General features: G+C 49.5%; 1 protein-coding gene across 6 annotated transcripts in view; it reads left to right on the forward strand.

Annotated features, from left to right (window-relative positions):
- The window catches only part of LOC139747680 (transforming protein p54/c-ets-1-like), a 268,848-nt gene that overhangs the window by 28,089 nt on the left and 219,722 nt on the right, over positions 1-21,037 (forward strand). The window contains exon 1 of one of the 6 annotated variants that reach the window (XM_071660267.1): positions 4,224-4,385. The exons of 3 other annotated variants lie outside the window; for them this stretch is intronic. Coding sequence is in view for 2 of the 3 variants with exons in the window: in XM_071660262.1 (XP_071516363.1) it covers positions 4,520-4,549 (30 nt within the window). In the remaining variant the exon portion in view is untranslated. 2 more of the 6 variants (XM_071660262.1, XM_071660260.1) reach the window with 2 other exon arrangements.

Genomic DNA, 21,037 nt, shown 5'->3' on the forward strand with positions numbered 1-21,037 from the left:
GTGGTCCGCCAGTCATATGGAGAAAAAAAACCACTTTGTAGTGAGGCTCTTGAGATTACATCAGCCCCAACCACTTGGTTACAGACAATTGTTTCTCTCCTTACAGTGAATTACCTGTAGAACGAACACTGTACCTCAAGTACAGATGCCTGTATCTTTACGGTCCATAAAGTGAATTAACCGTATAAAGAATACTGTAGCTCGGCTGCAGGAGACTATCTTTCCTTACAGTGAATTACCTGTATAGGAATTACTGTACCTCAATTAGACAAGACTGTATCTCTCCTTAGAGTGAATTACCTGTATAAACATCACTGTATCTCGGTTTACAAGAAGCCATTGCAGTAGGAGGGGAAGTAAATCGCTCTGTGAACCCTAGCAAACCTCCTCCTTGAGCGCACCCTGTAGGGGGGCGTCGACCACCAACGGCCCCAGACACACTCCTTACTCGAGGGACCTCTACATTAGCCACCATAAAAAAGGTGTTGCAAGACGAGCATTTGTACCACGTCACGGCCAGCTGCCTTCATTGTTTACATGGCCATCAGCAGCACAACAAGCGCCTATTGTCCTATTTGTCATATTTTTTTTTCCTAGTCTGTCACTGCCCTTCCCACACTCTGTCTGTGATGGTGGTCCCGGAGTGATGAGGCAGGACGGTCGAGGTGATGGATGGGTTTGTGTAGTTAAGACGATGTTTGCGTCTGTGTCACGCATGAGGATGAGGGATAGTAGCAGCGGTGCGAAGTGTAGTTCCCTGTGGGGGGTGGGTGAGGGAACCGACCTCAGCAACTGGCACGAGGCAGATGTTGACGCATTCGCGATGTTGCGATGTGGAGGTGAAGAAATGCGCTCGTCTGATCCTTTGGTTGTCTGGTGTTTAGGCTGGTAATTCTACCGAGAGTCTTGCATGAGAGATCCGACCAAGTAACGTCCTTAAGATACACACGCGGTATATCAGGGCTGCGAACGCAGGTCCCCCCCCACCCACCCACCGTTGGATCTGGACGCGGGAGCCACACACTCGGAGAAACGAGTAGCGTCCTTTCGTTCCGCTGACTCAACCCCCGTGCCCATGGTAAATTACCGCGACGACGGTGGGTACTACAGTGTGTCACAACTCTGGCACTCACCAGGGCAGCAGCTGTGCTCCTCCGCCTCCTTCCTCGTCACCACCAAGGCAATAGATGCATGTTTTTTTTCTTATTCTTTTTTTTGTGTGTGTGTGGCGGACAGCTGGTCCGGCCGTGTCGTTAGGGTTTGGCCTACTTGTCCACTTGTGGCGGTGACCACCATCATCACCGCCATCATCTCCTCGTTTGTCTCCCTCTGGGATATTGGTCCCATTATCGTCCTGATTGGCGATAATGTGAACCCTTGTGTTCTGGACGGTAATTACATCATTACGGTGGGGGGAAAAGCTCCCAGTATACCACATACGACCTGGTGAATCTTACGGCAAACGTGTCAGCTGGCTGTTCAAGGTCTCCCCGAGAGTCTTGGGTCGTTTCGTAGGGGATCATCGCCTGTACCCAGTGGTGCTGTGGTCGGCCTCTGCAGGTCGTTATGGCCTTATCGGTGACCCGATGATAAAGATAAGATTCCCCACATCCATCTGATGTGATGGTATATTTACCTTGTGCTCGGGGCCATTCACAAGTGTGTACTGTACAGGCACATGACTGGTAAGGTATTCATGTACAGGACAAGTAGTACACACAGATTGTCCTACTTGAACGTGCTGTTCACACACACACACACACACACACACACTGTTACCACGGGTTGCACTTTATTTGCCATCACCTCTACAGTCCACCAGCCTCCCATTGCAAACACAACCAAAGCTTTATGGCCTCGAACCCATTTCTCGCAATCTCACGCTCAACATGTAATGGGCAATATACCTTCAATGAGTCGCCTCGTATAGGTGTGTGTGTGTGTGTGTGTGTGTGTGTGTGTGTGTGTGTTCTGCAATAGTCACTTATGGATTCGAGAGGATTCACTTAGGTCTGATTATTTATCATTATACTGTACTCTAAATAGTTCATATATTACTTACATGTTTGTTTCCTACGTATACGAAAAAAAAATCCTGTTTCTCAGGCAAACTAGAGATGTATAACTTGGTGTTTATTTCGTGTATGAGAACGTGGCAGCGGAGTGAGAGGTTGTCGGTCCTAATCTTGTGGAGGGGAGACGCGGGCGGGCGTGCAGGCCAGAGGCGGCCCTTGTCTGGGTCACGTCGCATGATTCAACAGCTGCTCATAGAGATAAGATTAACGCAGTTGTCGTCACTGACGGGCCTGGCCGATCAGAGGCGAGTGGTCACCATTACGGACAATTTACCATAAATCTCCCATAACAAGCGTCTGGAACTTTACGACCCTGGCGGACTACTAAAGTCGAATAGAAGCTTTCAGCGAGGACGTAGCTCTTCGACGTCGTCTCGCTTCGGTATTGAAGGGTCTTGCCATCGAACTCTGCTGACGGTGATGAGTGGCTGTACCGGAGGGGGAGTTGAATACGATGCCACGTAGACGACGAAGTCTCCTGGTTTTACAGTTCTGTCTCTATCTGTAATAGTGGGTGCGGGGGAGTCTTCAACCTTGCCACTCTAGCTCCATCTGTATAGAGATTCAAGATGGTATAATTGTCCTTCAGTTAATAACCTCTTCATAAACCATCAGGCTTTCTCATGTAATGTCGTGTCCTCCCTTGGACTCTGTTGGCGCCTTTCGGAATTGGACTTCTGTGAATTAATGGCTTTATATCCGATTTTGTAGTTTGTTTTATGTTTGATACAGTTGTGATTATGTAGCAATATATTAACATTCTTTTTCTGTATTCTTGTGGTAACTGTTTTATAAAAAGCCACGTTTGACCTGACAATATGGTTGTAAGTGACAGGCATCGCGAAGGGGGTTGTAAGAAAGAGACTCTTTAGTAAGAATATCTCGAAAACTGGAGAGGAAGTAAAAACACGCCGACTGGGTCACGATTCTTCATGGCATTATGTGATTAGACGAAAAAGATCGAGGGTATCGTGATAAGCGAGGTGTAGTGGGATTAGCCAGTAAGTGAGGTTTTCTTATCTCGTATCAACCCAATCGCCGAGTGAACTGCCAGCAGCCACAGTGGGCGAGGTTTTAGAGTACAAGGTTCAGATTAAGGGACAACGACCTCCCGCTTTGCTAAGGGGCTTCGCCTGCAGCAGGCAGTACGGCACGTTATCCTGGGTATCCGCCAGGTCCTTACCCTCAGGTCCTATCCCTCAGGGTGTTGCTGTCTGTTAAGAACATCCTCTTGCTGTTCGTTTTCTTCACCGTCCAGTCCTTCAGGTACTGTTGCCGACAAGGAATCCTCCTGTTGGTCGCTGTCTTCTTCAGGTCGTGTTCTGTGCTTCCTAGATATATGGTCTCCTCATCGGTTTCCCGTCCTTCAGGTTCCCCTTTTCGTGTCCTTCCCTCCATGCTTTCCCTGAGAGAGAGAGAGAGAGAGAGAGAGAGAGAGAGAGAGAGAGAGAGAGAGAGAGAGAGAGAGAGAGAGAGAGAGAGTAAATGATCCCCCGCTCTCCTCTGTGCTTTGGCGCGTTTGGTATATACATAGGTAATTTTGATATGTACGGGTGGTGGTTGTAGTAAATATACGTGGTGGCTGTGATATATACATGTATACATATGTAGTTGTTGTTGTATATGCGTAGGCGGTTGTGGAAAATGCACATTCGTGGTTGAGGTATATATATATGTGGGTGTTTGTGGCATATAAATACGTGGGTGGCTGTGGTCCTGCTGGCTCTGAAGACTATTTATCATCACGTACATGTCCTCCTCTCTCTCCCTCCCTCCCACCACCCTTCCCCAGCCTCAGCCACTGGCAGCCCTCCATCCCCACCCACCCCTCCCGCCTGCCCACCACAACTGGTGTTACTGATCTCCTACCACCCTTACCAACCACTCCCTTGCCACCACCTGCCTGACGACTCCCTCGCCACCACCACCACCACCACCATCAGCCGTCCCACCCAACCCCTGAGGGGGCACCTCCTCAACACCCGTGAGGCGTGTCGTCAAGGGGGTAGACCACGACCTTCGGGCGTGATATCATAGAAACGATAACACCTGATAAGATAACTCATTTCCCGGTTAATCTCGCTTCCATCCAATCTGAGCAAGAGAAAAGCATATAAACTGCTTACTGCACTGGTGTAACTTTGTCTCGGTGTCGCCCATGATCCTTGTAGTGCCAACCGCTAGTCTCTGGAGAGAATTCTGAGGTTGATATTAGGGGATTCTGGATGCAAGGACGCAGAGGAAGAGAGTTCCGGAGCGAATGGAGCGTCGTGTTAAATTCGTTATCTGTACAGCCGTGAGGCCCGACAGGTATGTTGGGGTAATGGGCTGACAGTGTCCTCGCCGCAGTGCCAGTGATAGCCAGTGTTCTCGCAGTAGTGCCAGTCGCAAGAGAGTGCCGTCTGTTACTACGAGTGATAGATACCACTGTGCATCATCCGAGGATGGATGATTGTTTGGAGTGCAATCTGGAGGTGAGTTTAGAACTGTTCTCCATGAAGACTTTCCTTTGGACCGCTGTTGTTTCTGCACCGCACCTCGATTCCGACGTTTACCTTTGATTTATTATCTTTGATTTTGTGCTTTTGTTTTACGCTTTGTCAAATATCGAGGATGCAGATGAACGCGTAATTGTCACAAGTCTCAAATATCAGAGAGAATATAATACGTGTGAAAGACTTTGCACTTAGAATCTCAGTGAGGTGTGTAACATCGAGCCTCGCATGTCAGTGTCCTGGGCTCCATGACTGGAGCCACACACACACACACACACACACACACACACACACACACACACTCATGCTGTTGTGAGACTGAGGACCTGCAGGAGGGCTTACACAGCCTACTGGTGATCTAGATATACCCGACATACCACGATGACCTCAGCAGACTCGCGGGCGCAGCCACAAACAAGTCTAGGCGCATACCTCTCGGGAATATATCTCGGCATACTCTCACATCCCAGGTATGTTTTTAAGTGAGATTTACACCATTTCTTGAGTATATCACCGTCATGGTTTGCAGTAGACGAGTGTTTGCATATGCCAGAGAACAAAAATGACTGTCCATATCTGCAAAAAGTTCTCTCCTAGACCGTGTAACCAAGACGAGTGTTGACTCACAAACTCGTTCCACGTCTGCCTGGTGACCCTGGCGATTATTATCTGTAGTTTGATGTATTAACTGTAAGTTTGCCCACTACATGTATGTTATGCTTTCTGATCTTATCGCCCGCCTCGACTTAAGACAGTCTTTTTCCTCTGGGAAAGGATTGAGTATTATACTGAAAAAAAGGTCGTGTTAGAAATTTACATGACATAAGGCCAGGTTCATTTAAACCTTATTTCGGGTATTTTGCTTCTGTTTGCTTTTGGGTGTATAGTACTGAAGGGAGCGTGTCTGCATCATGATGCACCGTGGTTGAACCCTCATGCACGATGGTACGATGACGGTACAGTCCTTGAAGACGACGCTACGACGGTACAATTCTTGAGCATGACGGTGCGGCCCTTGAGCGCGAGAATACGACCACTGGTTGTGATGCTTAGGCTTCCGACTTGACACTTGAAGGGGGCGGGCAGTCCTGCCCATAGGTGAGGTGCCTTACCGTCGTGTCCAATATGTTATGAAGGGGAACATGAATGTACGCCGCCCCTGACGCCCTCCCAAGACGCCGTGTAAAAGGAAGGTATTCCGTGACTGTGTTTCGCATTAGTGGAGAAAATTCACCAACACGGGAGGCGTGCTGCTGGCCCATTCCATCCCTGATACACACGCGCCCCTCTGGACGTCGCCGGAGCGGTCTGGTCACGAGGTTTCTTAGTGCGTGGGTGTGGGGGTTAGCGCTGAGGCCAATGGAGGGAGGGGGTGGCCGTGTTGGAGGAGGTGGGTGGGGGATAGTCTTGCGTCATTGGCACTATCAAAACACCACCACCACGTTACCACACAGGTGCTGCTGGGCACGATAAACCTCATTTCCACCACAACCACAGTTACCACCACAACAAGTGCTGCTCCACGGTCACCACAACACCACACCATAGCCATCGCTAGACACCACAGCCACCACTCTTTCATTCGACTAACTCAACCCAATACAAAGGAATTCAAACCAAAGTCCTTTCGAGGATGTTTGTGACAGTGGAAGATATCAGAACCTCGCAGATTAGTGTGGTAAGAGTCATTCATCATGTATGTAAGTCTGGATGAAAAGCAGTTATTCATTCATCACAAGATTCTCCACTGTTCACTCCACGCAGCAGTCTCTAACTGCTGTCACCATGAGTAAAATTCCCCTCCAGTGAAGTCCTGCTGACCTTATCTGCATCAATTTACATATCTTTCGCAAGACGTCACTCGGTATGTGGAGATTCCTGGGGCAAAATGATGTCAAACTTGGCATGATGACCTTCCCGCTGTTACGTAAGGCCGGCTCCGTCGGCTGTGGAGATCAGGCCCACCGCCCAGCTGGTGACGGCCACCGTTGTGGACATGACAGTGCTTTACCGTCCCTTAAGGAACTCTTCTTAAAGATTCGAAATTTCCTTATGAAAACAGGATATCTCTGTCTGGTTGTATGTCTCGCTATGTCTCTCTGTTTGTCTGGCTGTCTGTCTCACGCTGTCTCCCTGACCATCTGTCTGTCTTATTTCCTTGTTGCCAAGAAGGTGTAGGACATTGTATGTTCTGATTCAGGCCATTTCAGAATGGCTAGACACCAGTGTAAATACCCCAATCCATACCAGCCTATTTGTCTGTTACTTCTTATCTACATATTTATCTTTTTTGTCACTTTATCTTTGTCTGTTTATCTATGTGTATATATACACTATATAGGGACACACACAACACACATGATTAAGGTAGAAGTATGGTCAGTGCGACAGTGTGAAAATCATCACGATGTTAAGTATGTCTTGTGATGCCCGCGAAGCACATCTGGCGACGACCACCTTAAGCCTCCATCTCCATGTTCCAGATAGCACCTGCGCGTCGTCGGAGCCCTAACCACATACCACCGTAGAAGGTTTGATGAGTGTAGTTGTCTAACTTCCTAGCAACACGTACTGGAGACTGGAGCACTAGCAGGAGGCAGGCTCCGGATCCGTGGTAGAGTGGGTGGTATGTCTGATGAAACATGTGCTCGCACAACTTTTCTTCAACGCCTGAGGAATATGATCAAGATTTTTTTTTCTTTTACGGGCCAGTGGTTTCGGCTTGTTGCTGACGGCCTTTAATATCCCCAGCGGTTGATAGGCCTAAAGCCGAAAGAACCAAGCAAACCACCCAACGGACCATTAGCAGTCAGTAGCCATTAAACCCAACACACACACACACACACACACACACACACACACACACAGGAGCGCGGAGGTAATGTTTACACAAACTCAGGTTAAGATCTCTATGGTGGGTGGGTGGGTGGAGGAGGCAGGAGAGCAGCCTCCTCTCCATTAACACTTCTTTCCTGACCTCACGACCAGAGTGCCAACTGTTTTGTTTACACCGTCTCGCATATGCTTGTTTTTCTGTCTCTTTTGTTTTGCTTTCGTGAACCTCCGAATACCATCTTGTTCGTTGTATGTCCTGATCACCCTAGTTTAGAGAATTTAAGATTGTGTTTACTTATACAAACGTGGTTGCTGTTGTGTTTGACATGCTCCACAGTGATAAACGCCGAGTTATATTGTAGTGTTGTTATTCAGGTGGATTCCAGCTAACACTGAGTGAGTGTAATGTTACCTGCTTTATACTTTTGAGATCAGGTGTCGGCACTAGAGTCTTTGTAAACAAACAGGCAGGTGAGCAGAGATGGTGAAGCGTTTAGTGGGAAGAAATGATGAAATGTTTTGTGGGAAGAGGTGATGGTGAAGGGTGTAGTGGGTAGAGGTGATAGTGAAGGGTGTAGTGAGTAGAGGTGATAGTGAAGGGTGTAGTGAGTAGAGGTGATAGTGAAGAGTGTAGTGAGTAGAGGTGATGGTGAAGGGTATAGTGGGCAGAGGTGATGGTGGAGGGTACAGTGACCCAGGGAAGGACGGCATTCTAACAAGTGTGCATGAGAGGTTGTGTTGGGGTTGATCTATCACTTCTATGGTAGAGGTTGATCTATCGGTTCTATGTTAGAGGTGGCGTGTGTGATGTCTATCATTTCTCCCCCTCCCACCTTGATGGGAGAGTTGTGGCCGTGTGAAGATCGTGGGCCCACACTGAGGCTCGGATATCTTTAGCTTCAGCTATCTTTAGCTTCTACCTGAGACTGACCTGACCTCACTTCTCACCACAAATGACCCAAGATGACCCGGTTCCCTAAACCCTCTCTCCCTCTCTAAGCCATCGATTTCTTTGATGATTTTGTTTATTTCACGTTCTCATTTTCAGTCGGGAATAAGTGTTTAGACCATTTCAATTACATTTGTTTTGTTCACTTGATGTCACGTAAATTATCAGGGAGACAAAGAAGATAATAATCACTCGCCCAAGTGGATGGTGTCTGGCGATGGAGGCTGAGGAGGGAGGGGGGTCAATATGGGGGGAAGGGGGGGAAAAGGTATCAGGTGGTGGGTGGGTTCGACGACAACAATTAGCGACGAGATAGAGATATTGGACGCCTGTCATGCGGACGGTAGAGAGATTTAGAGACAAATTGGCGAGGAGAGAGAGAGAGAGGGGGGGGGGGGTACTGGTCGATTGTCATGTGGCTGGTAGAGAGATTTGAAACAAATTAGCAAGGAGATACTTGAGACACTGGTCGTCCTGTCTTGCGAACTGTAGAGGGATTTGAGACTCTTGGGTCGAGACGACAGTACCATCTTAGGAAACTGAAACTGTTTATGAATGTTTATGAATGTGATCTGCAGACTGACTCGTTGGTTCATTCGCCCAAACCCTTCAGGACGAAGGTACGACCCTTGGCTACGATGGCGTGACCCCTGTCACCTAACCCCTTAAAGGGTCAAGGCGAAAGTCCAAGTCACCGTACCCAAGCCTTGAGGACGGGCCAGCGTACCCTGCGAGACTCTGTACCTGTATAAACGAGGCTCGGGGTCTGGTGAGGCAAACGAAAACACCTTCTCCTCCAGGCGGCTTGAGGAGCGTTGAGGTGAGGGCTTCATCGTCACACCTGCCGGCATGCCTCCTGGTCTCTGCAGACGCCCACCTGGGGTCCAGCAGGATACTCCCGGCACATCTTTTATCACGTCTGTGGCGATATCTATCACCCCACACCTCGACTGGCCACGGTACGCCTCAATCTTCTGAGCGGCCATGACACCTGCCTCTCCTTCCACCCTATACTAACGTTATCGCTTCTGATCTCGCTTATTATCCGGATTTATTCCCGTGTGGGGATGGGAGCGTGGATCGAGTGGGCTGTCTGGAGTGCCGGAGGGCACGCCAGCAGAGGGATAGAGGTTTAAATCTGGTCGAAGCTTTTCCACGCTGGAGTTATAATGTGTTTTAGAACGTCAGCGAACTCGTACGTGTCTGCGGTATTTCTGCTGTGGTTCTACCCTTTGTAGACCAATGACGTAATGTTGAAATAATCCTGTTCCAGTCGGTCAGTTTCTAAAGCTCCCTGAGCACGACCCTTAACGTCCTTCGAGCACGACTATACGACTTTTGGGTATGATGAGTTGACCTTCGATGTGACCCTTTTAGGTCTGGTCAAGGGGCCAGGCCATCATAAACCAAAGGTCGCATCGTCTTGCTGAAGGAGCCTACCGTCGTGGTCAAGGGTCCTACCGTCGTGGTCAAGGGTCCTACCGTCATGGTCAAGGGGTCGTAGCGTTGTGCTCAAGGGGTCGTTACGACGTTTTCAAAGTTAGTTGTGATCTAGCGAGCCACGCGTGGACCCTATGGCTGGTGGAACACAGTGATGGGAAGCCTCCGGTGCGCCGCTGTGTGTCGGGCCGGCATTCTTGGCACCGGCAGCAGGAAGTGTCTATTGTGACGTTACTAATAGGAAGGTCGGCGTGATTGTTGTGTCTCCCTGGGCGTGGCTGGAGCAGCAGACCATTGGCTCACACACACACACACACACACACACACACACACACACACACACGAGCCTCTGTAGTATATCGGTTAGCGTTGCGATCCACCAAGTCTAACGCGGCCAGGGTTCGAATCCCGGACGGGGTACACACACACATGTGAATCCCCCTCCGTGACCTGACGTGGTCTAAGGATGCTGTTAGCATCACATTACAATTCGTCGGTCAGAGAGAACAGTGTACTTCCATGGTTCTATTGTTCTGATTGGGTTGTGTTGTCTGTTAAAAGTGACTGGTGGTTTGGGTGTCTGTTAGATAAGACTTGGTTGGGTTCTGTTAGATAAGGCGGTAAAATTAAGTCCAGAAAGCAGATAACACAACACCGTCGTCTTATGTTTTCGTGGGTGAAGTGAAACATGTGACAGACAGGAGATAAGACAGAGCAAGACCGATCTCTCACTTCTGATGTAAGTTGCTATTAGGTCTGTGTCATTCAGGTGAGGCAGTGAGGCCACAGGTTTCATGCTGGACTGCAATGTGTGTGTGTGTGTGTGTGTGTGTTAGCGACATGTGGAACAGATTCATATATTTGTATTATCAACCTCGTTATCTTGACATTCTCCGAAATCTCATTCATTTTGTCGCTTATCATAACAGTGGGTCAGTGTTTCATCACGCCGGGTATAGCGCTTATCTCAAGAGTTGCGATAAACTCATTATCTACGTCTGATTGCCAGCGCTCAATCGTAGCTGTGCAAGACTGGCTCACCTAGCCTGACCCACTGGCAGCTGTTGAGTCGCACGTCTCTTGTCTTTGTCTCAAAAGTCGAGCCAGAACCACGCCAGGGTTGTCAGCGTGAATCCAATTCATTAGGTAGAAGTAGGGATCCTCGGTATTGCCGAACGCCCTCTCTCTCTCTCTCTCTCTCTCTCTCTCTCTCTCTCTCTCTCTCTCTCTCTCTCGTCCCTTTTCTTGGTCATGGTAAGCCATGCTGGTCCTAGAGCCGAGCAAGAAAGATGGTGGACCCTCATTAATGTTTTGCCAAACTGAGTGTGACATTTGGAGGAGGGACTTGCATATGTTGTCAAGTGAAAACTAGACAGATGCTTGAGAACAGTCCCAAACGAACCCAAGACTGACAGCTGTGCGTTCTGTGCGACGCCCAAAGAGTAACAGATTTGTGAAGAAAACAGTAGAAGTGGTGAGCGCTACGCGCTAGCCCTGCTTGACGGTAGCGTTTGGTCTGTGATGCTTGCTAATGGGTAGGTTAGGTACTCTCTCTCACGCTCTGGTAGGTGTTAGGAGGTAGGAGGGGGGGCGATGCTGGGGGGGGGGGGATGGATGGAGGTGTGAGAAGTGCTCGGGAGAGGGGGACGTTGTTGGAATTTTGTTGGAGAGTGACGGCTGTGTTGTTGGGGGGAGGGAGGGGACGTCCCCGCAGCACGATGACCAACAACAACAACAACAACAACAACTCTAATCTTGTCCCCAGGAACACGATTGTAAACTCGGGAACTTTAAACCTCGCGGCTCTGGCTAATCTCAAAGATAAATGCTAACCCAGTTTCATGACTGTGCTGTAATTTGGAGTCTTGTAGTGATAAGACTCTCAGAGTGTCTGTGTGGGTGGGTTTGTGGCTGCTCGGCAGGTAGGGAGAGAGAGAGAGAGAGAGAGAGAGAGAGAGAGAGAGAGAGAGAGAGAGAGAGAGAGACCATTACACCATCTTCTCAAGCATCTGTCTTGCGAACTCCGTCTGTTAATTACCTATTCTTGATTACCTTTTGGTGCAGAAAAGGGAGGGACTTCCTCACTCGCTGACGATAATACAGATGATAGATCACCAGTACTGATGATGCTAATGAGTTATTAAATTACACGTAATGTAATGAAATATAGAAACAAACATCTGGAGAGCTTGGGGTGCGTGGCTGTGTGACGCACGACCTGTCGTGTTGTGTGCTAGGCTGTGTGACGCACGACCTGTCGTGTTGTGTGCGTGGCTGTGTGAAGCACGACCTGTCGTATTGTGTGCGTGGCTGTGACGCACGACTTGTGTTGTGTGCGTGGCTGTGTGACGCACGACCTGTCATTGTAATGTGTGTGTGTCGTGGCGGGCCCACCTGTGGCCGGTCCTGTCACTCACACTTCAAGATCTGTCTCACTCGTTCTCTTGACGGTGTTGTGACGGTGGTGGGGGATGGACAGGCAGCAGGGAGGTAAAGCTTTGGCAGTGGGCGGATTTATTCAGGTTTCTGGAGGTTTAAAGTCAACCCCTTGAGCACGGTGGTAAGAGCCTTGAGCAGGACGGTGTGACCCTTGAGCAGGACGGTGTGACCCTTGAGCAGGACGGAACGATCCTTGCGTAGAGTGGCCCGGTTTTTTGACCCTGTCACTAAGGGTCGAAGGTCATTGCCACTATGCCCAAGAGTCGTACTATCGTCTTCAAGGGTCGTAACGTCTTCCCTGGGAGGGTCGTACCCTCGTCAAGAATATTGCTTCTGTGTCATTGTACGAGGGATTATGATATTCAGCTTCAGCTTTACGACTGTCGAGTAGGCTGCTCCATATAAACGACTGTACACAACGTCGTGTACAGCGCGAGGCAAGTCCCTAAGCGGCACAGGTGAGTCACGGCGCGATGACTGTGGACGCATTAGGTCAGAGGTCAGATGACGAGAAAACGATAGGTATATGCGCCAAGGTCATCAGGTATCGTAAAGTAAGGAGTGGGTATCGCAGCGACTGTCTGCTGCACCCCGCGGCCTCTTCTTTTGTCGTTTCTCTGTTCTCGAGCACGACAGCACGACTCATGGGTGTGATGGCTGAGGGGGCTTTTGGCCAGACGATTTAATGTTGAGGTCAAAGGCCTGGCCATCAGCCTTGCGAGCAGTGGGCACCTTACAATAATCCAGATCGCCGTTTTCATTGGTATTCCTGCAGGGTGGACTGGAGACGTCTGGGGTCGTGGGAGCGGGCCACCCGCAGCTGCCGGCGCCATACCAAACACTCAACCTGGCTGTCGTGGGTTGCCACCTCACTCCCGCCGGAACCAACTACTCTTCTCATGGTAGCGAGCCACCATAACCACCCCCCCCCCCTACTTGCTACGGTTGCCTGGTCTCTCCCCGCCCACCACCATTTGCCATAGATGCAAGGTTCCCCATCCGTCCCCCCCCCCCCTCCCCCTTCCCCACCACATCTACCACTTACCATGGCAGTCAGGGAACTCCTGAGGTGACACCAGACTTGTCTTGGGTAACAAGTACAGGCCGGAGACCAGGGCCAGACTGGTTACAAATGATCTCATGTACATAGATGGTACTGGAGGGGGTTGACGGACAGTACTTAGCGTACTTGGCTCAGGGTAATGCTGTATGCACCTCGCTGTGTTCTGTAGTATGCATTTCTAATCTATCAATTGTACAACAGTATTAGAGGAACTATTACCCGTATTACTTTTTCTTTGGTAGGTGTTACATATGGAGCTATTTGGTCTGTCTGTGGAGGTGAAGATCATTCAAAATGATTTGGGGTGAATAGTTGTCTTATGGGCTATCGTGTGACCCATCTGTTTTGTTCGAATGATTACAAGTCCATTGTTCATTTCCCTTGAGCACGATCGTATGATCCTTGCTGTCGATGGTACAACCCTTGAAGAAGTCGGTACGACCCTTGGCCCCGACGACGGTACAACCCGGCACGAGCCATGATAAGGGGTGACCTTTTGACCTGATCCATACGGTTCATGTCAGGTGCTCAGGCCGTCATACCCAAGGGTTGTACAGTTGTGCTTAAGGTGATTAGAGAACACACATAATCTTTTAAAAGAACGAGAGTTAAAGTCTTTGATGGAAACATTGATGAAATTCATGTGAAAGATATACTTGCGAAAATTAGGACCATTTTGACTTCGTAATCAAACCCGTACATGGCCGTAATTAACCGGAAACACCATTACTTATTTACCATCGTCTGTTTTCCCACGTCTCGTGTTTCAGTCAACTTCCCTAAGACGTGTAGCGTGTTGTAGACATAACAGACGTATGAAACAAGTTCCCGGTGGCTCTGTGCCTCGGAGTAAACACACTAGACACATCTCTGAAAGCGAGGATCATAGCCATCCCATGTTTGCAAACAGATTTAATGCCTTACAGCGCCAGGGACGGGGCAAGTTGGTAAGCAGTTGCGAGTGGTGTGTACATTTTAATTCGACCTTTGACCTGTGTTTTTAGACTGTGCCATCGAGGACGAGTTAAGGGGCAGGAGAACCTATACATCCTTCTTATACTCACTGCCTGGTGTGTTCCCCTGTAGTGCAGAAGTCCTATTCTCTTCTAGGTGTTCTTTATAACTCTTTCGTGTCAGGTCAAAGGTCACGCCATTATATCCAGGGTCATCGTGTTTAAGGATCGAACCGTCGTGCTCAGAGATCGTACTATCGTGATTATAGATCACAGCGTCCTGCTCATGGATCTTACTATCGTCCTCAAGGATCGTAATCCGCGTCCTCAAGGATCGTACCTTCGTCCTCAAAGATCATACCTTCGCACTGAAGGATGGTACCATCGTGCTCAAGGATCGTACCTTCGTCCTCAAGAATGGTACCATCGTGCTCAAGGATCGTACCTTCGTGCTCAAGGGCTACACTAACATCCTTATCTCGAGGCATCACCCGGGCAAGCTGTTGTCTCCACCGCCGCCGCCACGGGAACCTGGCTGTCTCACTTTCTCAAGCATCTGCTCCGTGGTAATGGGACTCCTGCAGCCTCCACTGTTATCAGCCATTGCCCCACGCCTCCTACTGAACAGGACTCTCCCCTTATATACATTAACTCACCAGTATGGAAGTCTGTATCACGATAGAGATGAAGTAATATAACCATATATTAACCTTTCATTACGTTATATATATATATATATATATATATATTTTGAGGCTTTACATTATGTTGGCCCATGCAAGGCCTGGTTCCAGCTGCCCCATAAACCCATCCAACAGTTCGCCCACATCCTCGCTACCATAAACATCCCACCCATCTCCCTTATGGCACCATACAGTGGTAGTGTCTCCATAAAGACGTGCTTAAGGTGGACAGATGACTGTGTGCTGGTGAGACCTTTTGCTCTTGTCTTACGTGGTGTGGTTAGCGATAGACATCGACTAGGTAACCTTCTTGTTCTGGTGTGTGTGTGTGTGTCGTTCCCGTAACTCCTGCAGGTGTAACCTTAAGTGTAACTCCTCCACCCATAACTCCTCCAGGTGTAACTACTCTCCACGCAACTCCTCCGCCCAAAAGTCTTGCAAGTGTAACTCGTCACCCCTCATTCACGGCATCATTAACCCCCCCCCCCCGCCCCCTTTCAATCCTCGTTGTCTTATCTCGGGGTCTGGTCGAGACCCTCGTGGAGGGAGGGGTAGGGATGGGGGGAAGACCGCTAATTACCCCACAAGGTAATTAACTCCCGCTCCTTCCTCCTCCGCCCCCGGGTACTCTCCCCTCCCACCACCCGGTCTGTGGGAACTCTTGTTTATTTGTTGTCTTGATAGTGATAATTTGTTTTCTTGTTTTTTTTCTTTTTTTAAGCGGGCCTTGATTATTGTTGTCTAATCAGATTGATGTCTTTCTGTCCCACTTTCTTGTTTCCTTGTATTATCTAAAAATCTTATTTTGCGTGCTAAAAGATAAGAGATAATGATCAGTATCTGTTAAACTAGCAGGTACTTTCGGGGCTCATCACCTGAAATCTATTTAGAAATCCCTCCTCCTCCCTCGCCCCCTACAGCGATATCCCCACTCTTTGAGCGCCAGCCTCGCAACACAGGGTAATACACGACTATCGTACGACAGTTTCCACTGGGCGAATGGCAGCAAGTCGCCTGGCGTGCGGAGAGGCGCTCCAACTTCACTGCCGGACGCATGACGAATCACATTAATTAAATTTCTTTTTCCTTTCGGAGTATTCTCGGGGCGTCGACCTCCCTGGGAAGGCTCGTGGGTTATTGCCAAATGTAATCGAGTCTCGCTTTAAAACTGTAACGGGAATTAGTGTGCAGACAAACTGACACGGATGTTCACGGCTTTATATAAAAAAAAGTTAGAGATAGTTGCATTAAACGTCTTTGTTCACCTAGAATTGATCTGTCCAGGTCTTTGTCCCACTGGGATCGATTTATCCCATCTGCGTTCTCCCTTGGGATCCGATCTATCCCGTCTCTGTTGACTTCTGGGAAAGGTTAGGGAGCAAAGCTTCGCCACAAACACCAGAGGCGGTTCATTACCGTATTCCACCCTGGGCAGCTCCGCCGTCGCTTCCTCGGGTCATCACAAAGCATCATTAGGGATAAATCAACCTAATCAGTGGTTATGTCTCTCTCTCTCTCTCTCTCTCTCTCTCTCTCTCTCTCTCTCTCTCTCTCTCTCTCTCTCTCTCTCCTTCCCTGGGGTGAGTTTGGTGCCCCACTCACCTCCCTCCTGGAGCCTTCCCACTCTTTCCCTCAGGGGAGGGCCACTGCTTTGATCCCCGGGGTCATAGCTGTGGCCCCTCCCTACTAATTAGGATAATTTGTTTCCTGACGCCTCTGGATCGGCCTCCTTCAGCGGGAGGAAGGTCCTTGTTGCTGCTGGCGGAAGGGAGCCAAGCGAGAACGCAGGGGTGCCCGACGATATCTCGGGGAAACCTGTGTTTTTGAGACGTATAAGAAACCTCGGATCGTTGAAACCAAGGCGAAACCTGAGGCACGAAACCCAATGAAAGTTCTTGGATAAAGTCATGTGTGCCAGAGAGACTTTGGGTAAGATTTCTTCTTGGTTTTTATTTGGTGCTTGACCTTAAGGGGTCGTGATAGAATTATCCGAGAATCTCTTGTGAGGAACTTGGAGAACGCTTCCTATCCATCATGGAATGATAATTCATGATTCAAGTGACGTAGATGCTAATTGCAGAGTCCAGACGACTTAACACACTCCAGTGGTCCGCGTCTTGATCTGGGAACACCGGAGGTACCTTTGATTCTAGGAGTTTTTACCCCTGCGGTACCCCTTCTATTGCCCCCTTCCTCCGCTGGCAGATACGTCTCACCTCCTAAGGCACCTTGCCAAGTGGTATGGTGTACATTGCCCCTAATGAGGTACCTCCCTTCAGAACGCGACCGCCAGGTAACGGTGGTTATGTTGTGAATACTTAGTATATGTGCAGACCGCTGTCGCTGATCTGGTCTGCTACCCCGGCACACACGATCTCCACCGTAACAGATACAGTTGACCTCCGTCCATTGGTGCACAAGATGACCTCCGTCCACCGGTACAGAAGATGACCTCCGTCCACTGGTACAGAAGATGACCTCCGTCCACTGGTACAGAAGATGACCTCCGTTCACTGGTACAGAGGATGACCTCCGTCCACTGGTACAGATGATCGTCTATCAGTACAAACAAGACCCAAAACCTGACCCGAGGTCAGCTAAGTAACAGCTTCCTGGCTCCCTCCCGTGACCCACACAAATGGAGGGAGCATTGTGTGGGGTGGACTTCGTGCCACAACCGTCCACGTCAGACCTTCGTCCGTCCCGCGTCTGTTCTCCGTCCATCCCGCGTCCCGTCTTCCCGTCCGTCATTTCGTCCTATCCCTGCCCGTCCTGGGCGGCCGGCGCGCCGGGCAGCCAGCACCTGCGCGAGCTGAAGCCTGCCTCTTGCAGTGTCCACTCAACCATAACCACCACCTCAATTCTGTCTCCGTCGTAAATTTTCTGAGTCTGGTGTTTTTATTCCTTACATAAACTTTACCCACTTGTTCCTTCCCACTGCCTTCACTACTCCGGCGTATATATATATATATATATATATATATATATATATATATATATATATATATATATATATATATATATAATTACCTAACTCGGCCTGCTTCAGGTTACATTGCGAGGTAAAAAAAATCACCTTTAGCGAGGCTGCATCATCGACAGTTGTCGAAGCAAAACACAGTCTTGTTCAAGAACCTGTCGTTTCAAACGAGTCCATCCTATCCCTTCTACTGAACGCAGCGTAGCCTTAGAGCTTCTGGAGAGACGTAGGAGGATGTCTGATCTCTCACAGTGAATGTTACTATAGGAATGAAGTGGAAGTGTGTGGGACAGCTATGCTTGTACACCGAGGATGTCAAGCGAGTAGCCCCACCGGGGACCTCGCAGGCAAGCAGTTATCCCCTATCTATAACCTCGTCTGGGCGTCCTTAAGCACCGTCACAGACTGTTACGGTCACCACTTCGTGTCCTGGGCACGTCACACACACACACACACACACACACACACGGCAGGTAAAGAGGAGTGTAGTGGCCAGAGGAGCAGAGGTTGAGGTGGGGTCACGATCCGCAATCATGACAAAGATAAGAACAATGATGGGTGGCAGCCACGGTAGGGAACGGCCGAGAAACAACAGCAGAAGCCGCAACAGTAGCGTGTGCAGCGTTGGCTGCGGCATTTGTGATGAGTAACAGTAGCTACTGAGGGTAGATGAGATGCGGGTGATGAGTGTAGTGAGAATCACAGGAACAGCGAGCGGGAGAGAGAGACGGTAAAAGCTTGTGTGTGAGGTCAGCAGGAGGAGTATTTGTGGGGTCAGCAGGTGTGGGGCGGCAGGAGGCGTGGGGATGTTGGGGGCAGCAGTAGGCGTGGTGGGTGGCGGGGCAGCGGGCGTGGTGGGTGGCGTGCGGCCACAATCACCAGCGGCACGCCAGTAGCTACTTAGCGGCACACACACACACTTCCCCCCCTCCGCCCCCGTGCTTACTGCTTCCCATGGGGCACCCCGGGCGCCCGGGTAGCTCCCCTGGGGCAAGGGGATGGGCGTGCAGGGGCGGGGCAATAACCACGAGGGGGCATGGGTTCTGAGGTCTGGCTTTGGGGCAGGAGGATGGGGGCCTTCGGCACAGAACTGTGAGTCCATGAATGGGGTACAGAGAACGGTACACCTAGCATGGGGTACAGAGAACGGTACACGGAGCATGGGGTACACAATACGGTACGACGCAGTAGACGAGGAATGGCCTAACAAGAGAGAAAATCAAAGGCGATATGATTACCCCTGATTACCGTCCTAGGGCGAGACTGGATGACCCTTGGGTATGATGGCGCAACCTTCTGTCTGACCCTTTAGAGTCAGATCAAAGGTCAGGCCACCTTACTTTGAGGGTCATACCGTTGTACCCAGGACTCGCAGCCAAGCTCTTGAGGGTCTTTCAAGCACAGAACGCACCATACTCTGCACGAAGCTAACAAGAACAGTTAACTGGGGTCATAAATCATTGTGCGGGGCAGGCAGTTGGGTCGTTAAACGTCCGCAGTAGTTAGTGTAACATCATCTGGGTCCCATTTCGGTAAAGTAGTCTCTTCCCTTGATTTATTGCCTCTATATTAAGTTCAGAATGAAAGCCCTTTTTCCTATTCGAAAAATCATGATTGATTGCCATTTATATAGTATATGTAGTACATATATGCATATACTGGGGTTCTTATATTCAACCGTACTTAGACAACCGATACTTAGACTTATTACTTTAGGCTCTGATGACAGATCAGGACCCAAGGAGGGGAGACCCATCCAGTGTTTATACCGCCATTACTTAAGGCGTCCACATCAGGCGTACCAACCACAGGGGATCTGGAAAATGTTCTATTTTATCTCATTCTTATTTTAGTCTAGCGTGGCCATTTTTGAACTAATTCCTGAACTGAAGTCCACTCGTTGCTCTAGAGATGAGATGGTTTATTAGGAGTTGTGATTTTAGACGAGGCATTAGAGGGCTATATATAGATATATAGTTCGGGGGAAGTGGCGATTGTGGTGGTAGCACTAGGCGCCATCCGCCATATGGTGGCTATTTGGGCGCCTAGGGTTAGGGGGAGGGCAAGGGTCACCGGCTCACCGTACCCCAGGCCTGGGGGAGGAGGAGGGGGGGGGGGGGTAACACGAGCTAGATAACTCCCCACATGAGACAGAAGCTGTGTTTAATGGCCGCCCGACCGCCCGCTATCGGGTTGGAAAGGGCTGGACAAGGCCAGCCATTGTGATGCCAGGTCTATAGTGACCCCTCTGCTACAACCCCTACCCCCTACCACAACCACCACTCTACTCCACCCTCTTAAAGCACGACGGTACGACCTGTGAGCACGACGGTGCGACCCCCCTGAACACGACATGTGCACTAAAATTCTTAAACAGGAGGGTACGAATGACCCTTTGAATATGAAGGGTTTGCCTTTGACCTGACCCTTAAGAGTAAGACTAAAAGGACGGCTAATCAGTACCCAAGGTGTCGAACCATCGTCTTCAAGGGTCGTGCTGCCGTGGTCAAGGGTCGTGCCGTCGTGGAGTAAAGGCCGAAGGAGTCTTGCCTACGTAGCTCTGTCATCTGTACACCTTTGTCTCGTGATCCCACCTCTACGTCCCCACCCGTTTGCCGTTGCAAGATCTGGTATGTGCCAGTATCACAACGACGTTCTTAACCTTTATCCTCACTGATAAACTCGCCCTCATACCTCCTGCCCTCACTAGCTTTCTCATACCCTTGCCTCATCTGCGGTATTTCACTACTCACTTCCCCCCCTCACACACACAACTACTTTCTTTACTAACCACAGTAGCTCTCGTGTCAGTGTTTACTACTGCTTAACTGTACCAACTACTCTTACTAGGAGCTAGCTCTTCTTTTAGGAACTAGCTCTCCCTGTGGTGATTAGCTCTCCAAGCTAATTAATTCTCATACTAGGAATTAGCTTTCCGATCTTACTAGCTCACACTAAGAACTAGTTCTTCCAAGTACCTATTTCCCAGCTAGCTATCTATCTATCTATCTATCTAGAAATCAACTCGCCCAACAAACAAGCTATCCTATTAGGAGCTAGCTCCCCCCCACCCCCCGCACACACACACACACACACACACACATACACACACACACACCAACCGT

This window comes from Panulirus ornatus, chromosome 69, assembly GCF_036320965.1.
Source record: "Panulirus ornatus isolate Po-2019 chromosome 69, ASM3632096v1, whole genome shotgun sequence".
NCBI lineage: Eukaryota > Metazoa > Arthropoda > Malacostraca > Decapoda > Palinuridae > Panulirus > Panulirus ornatus.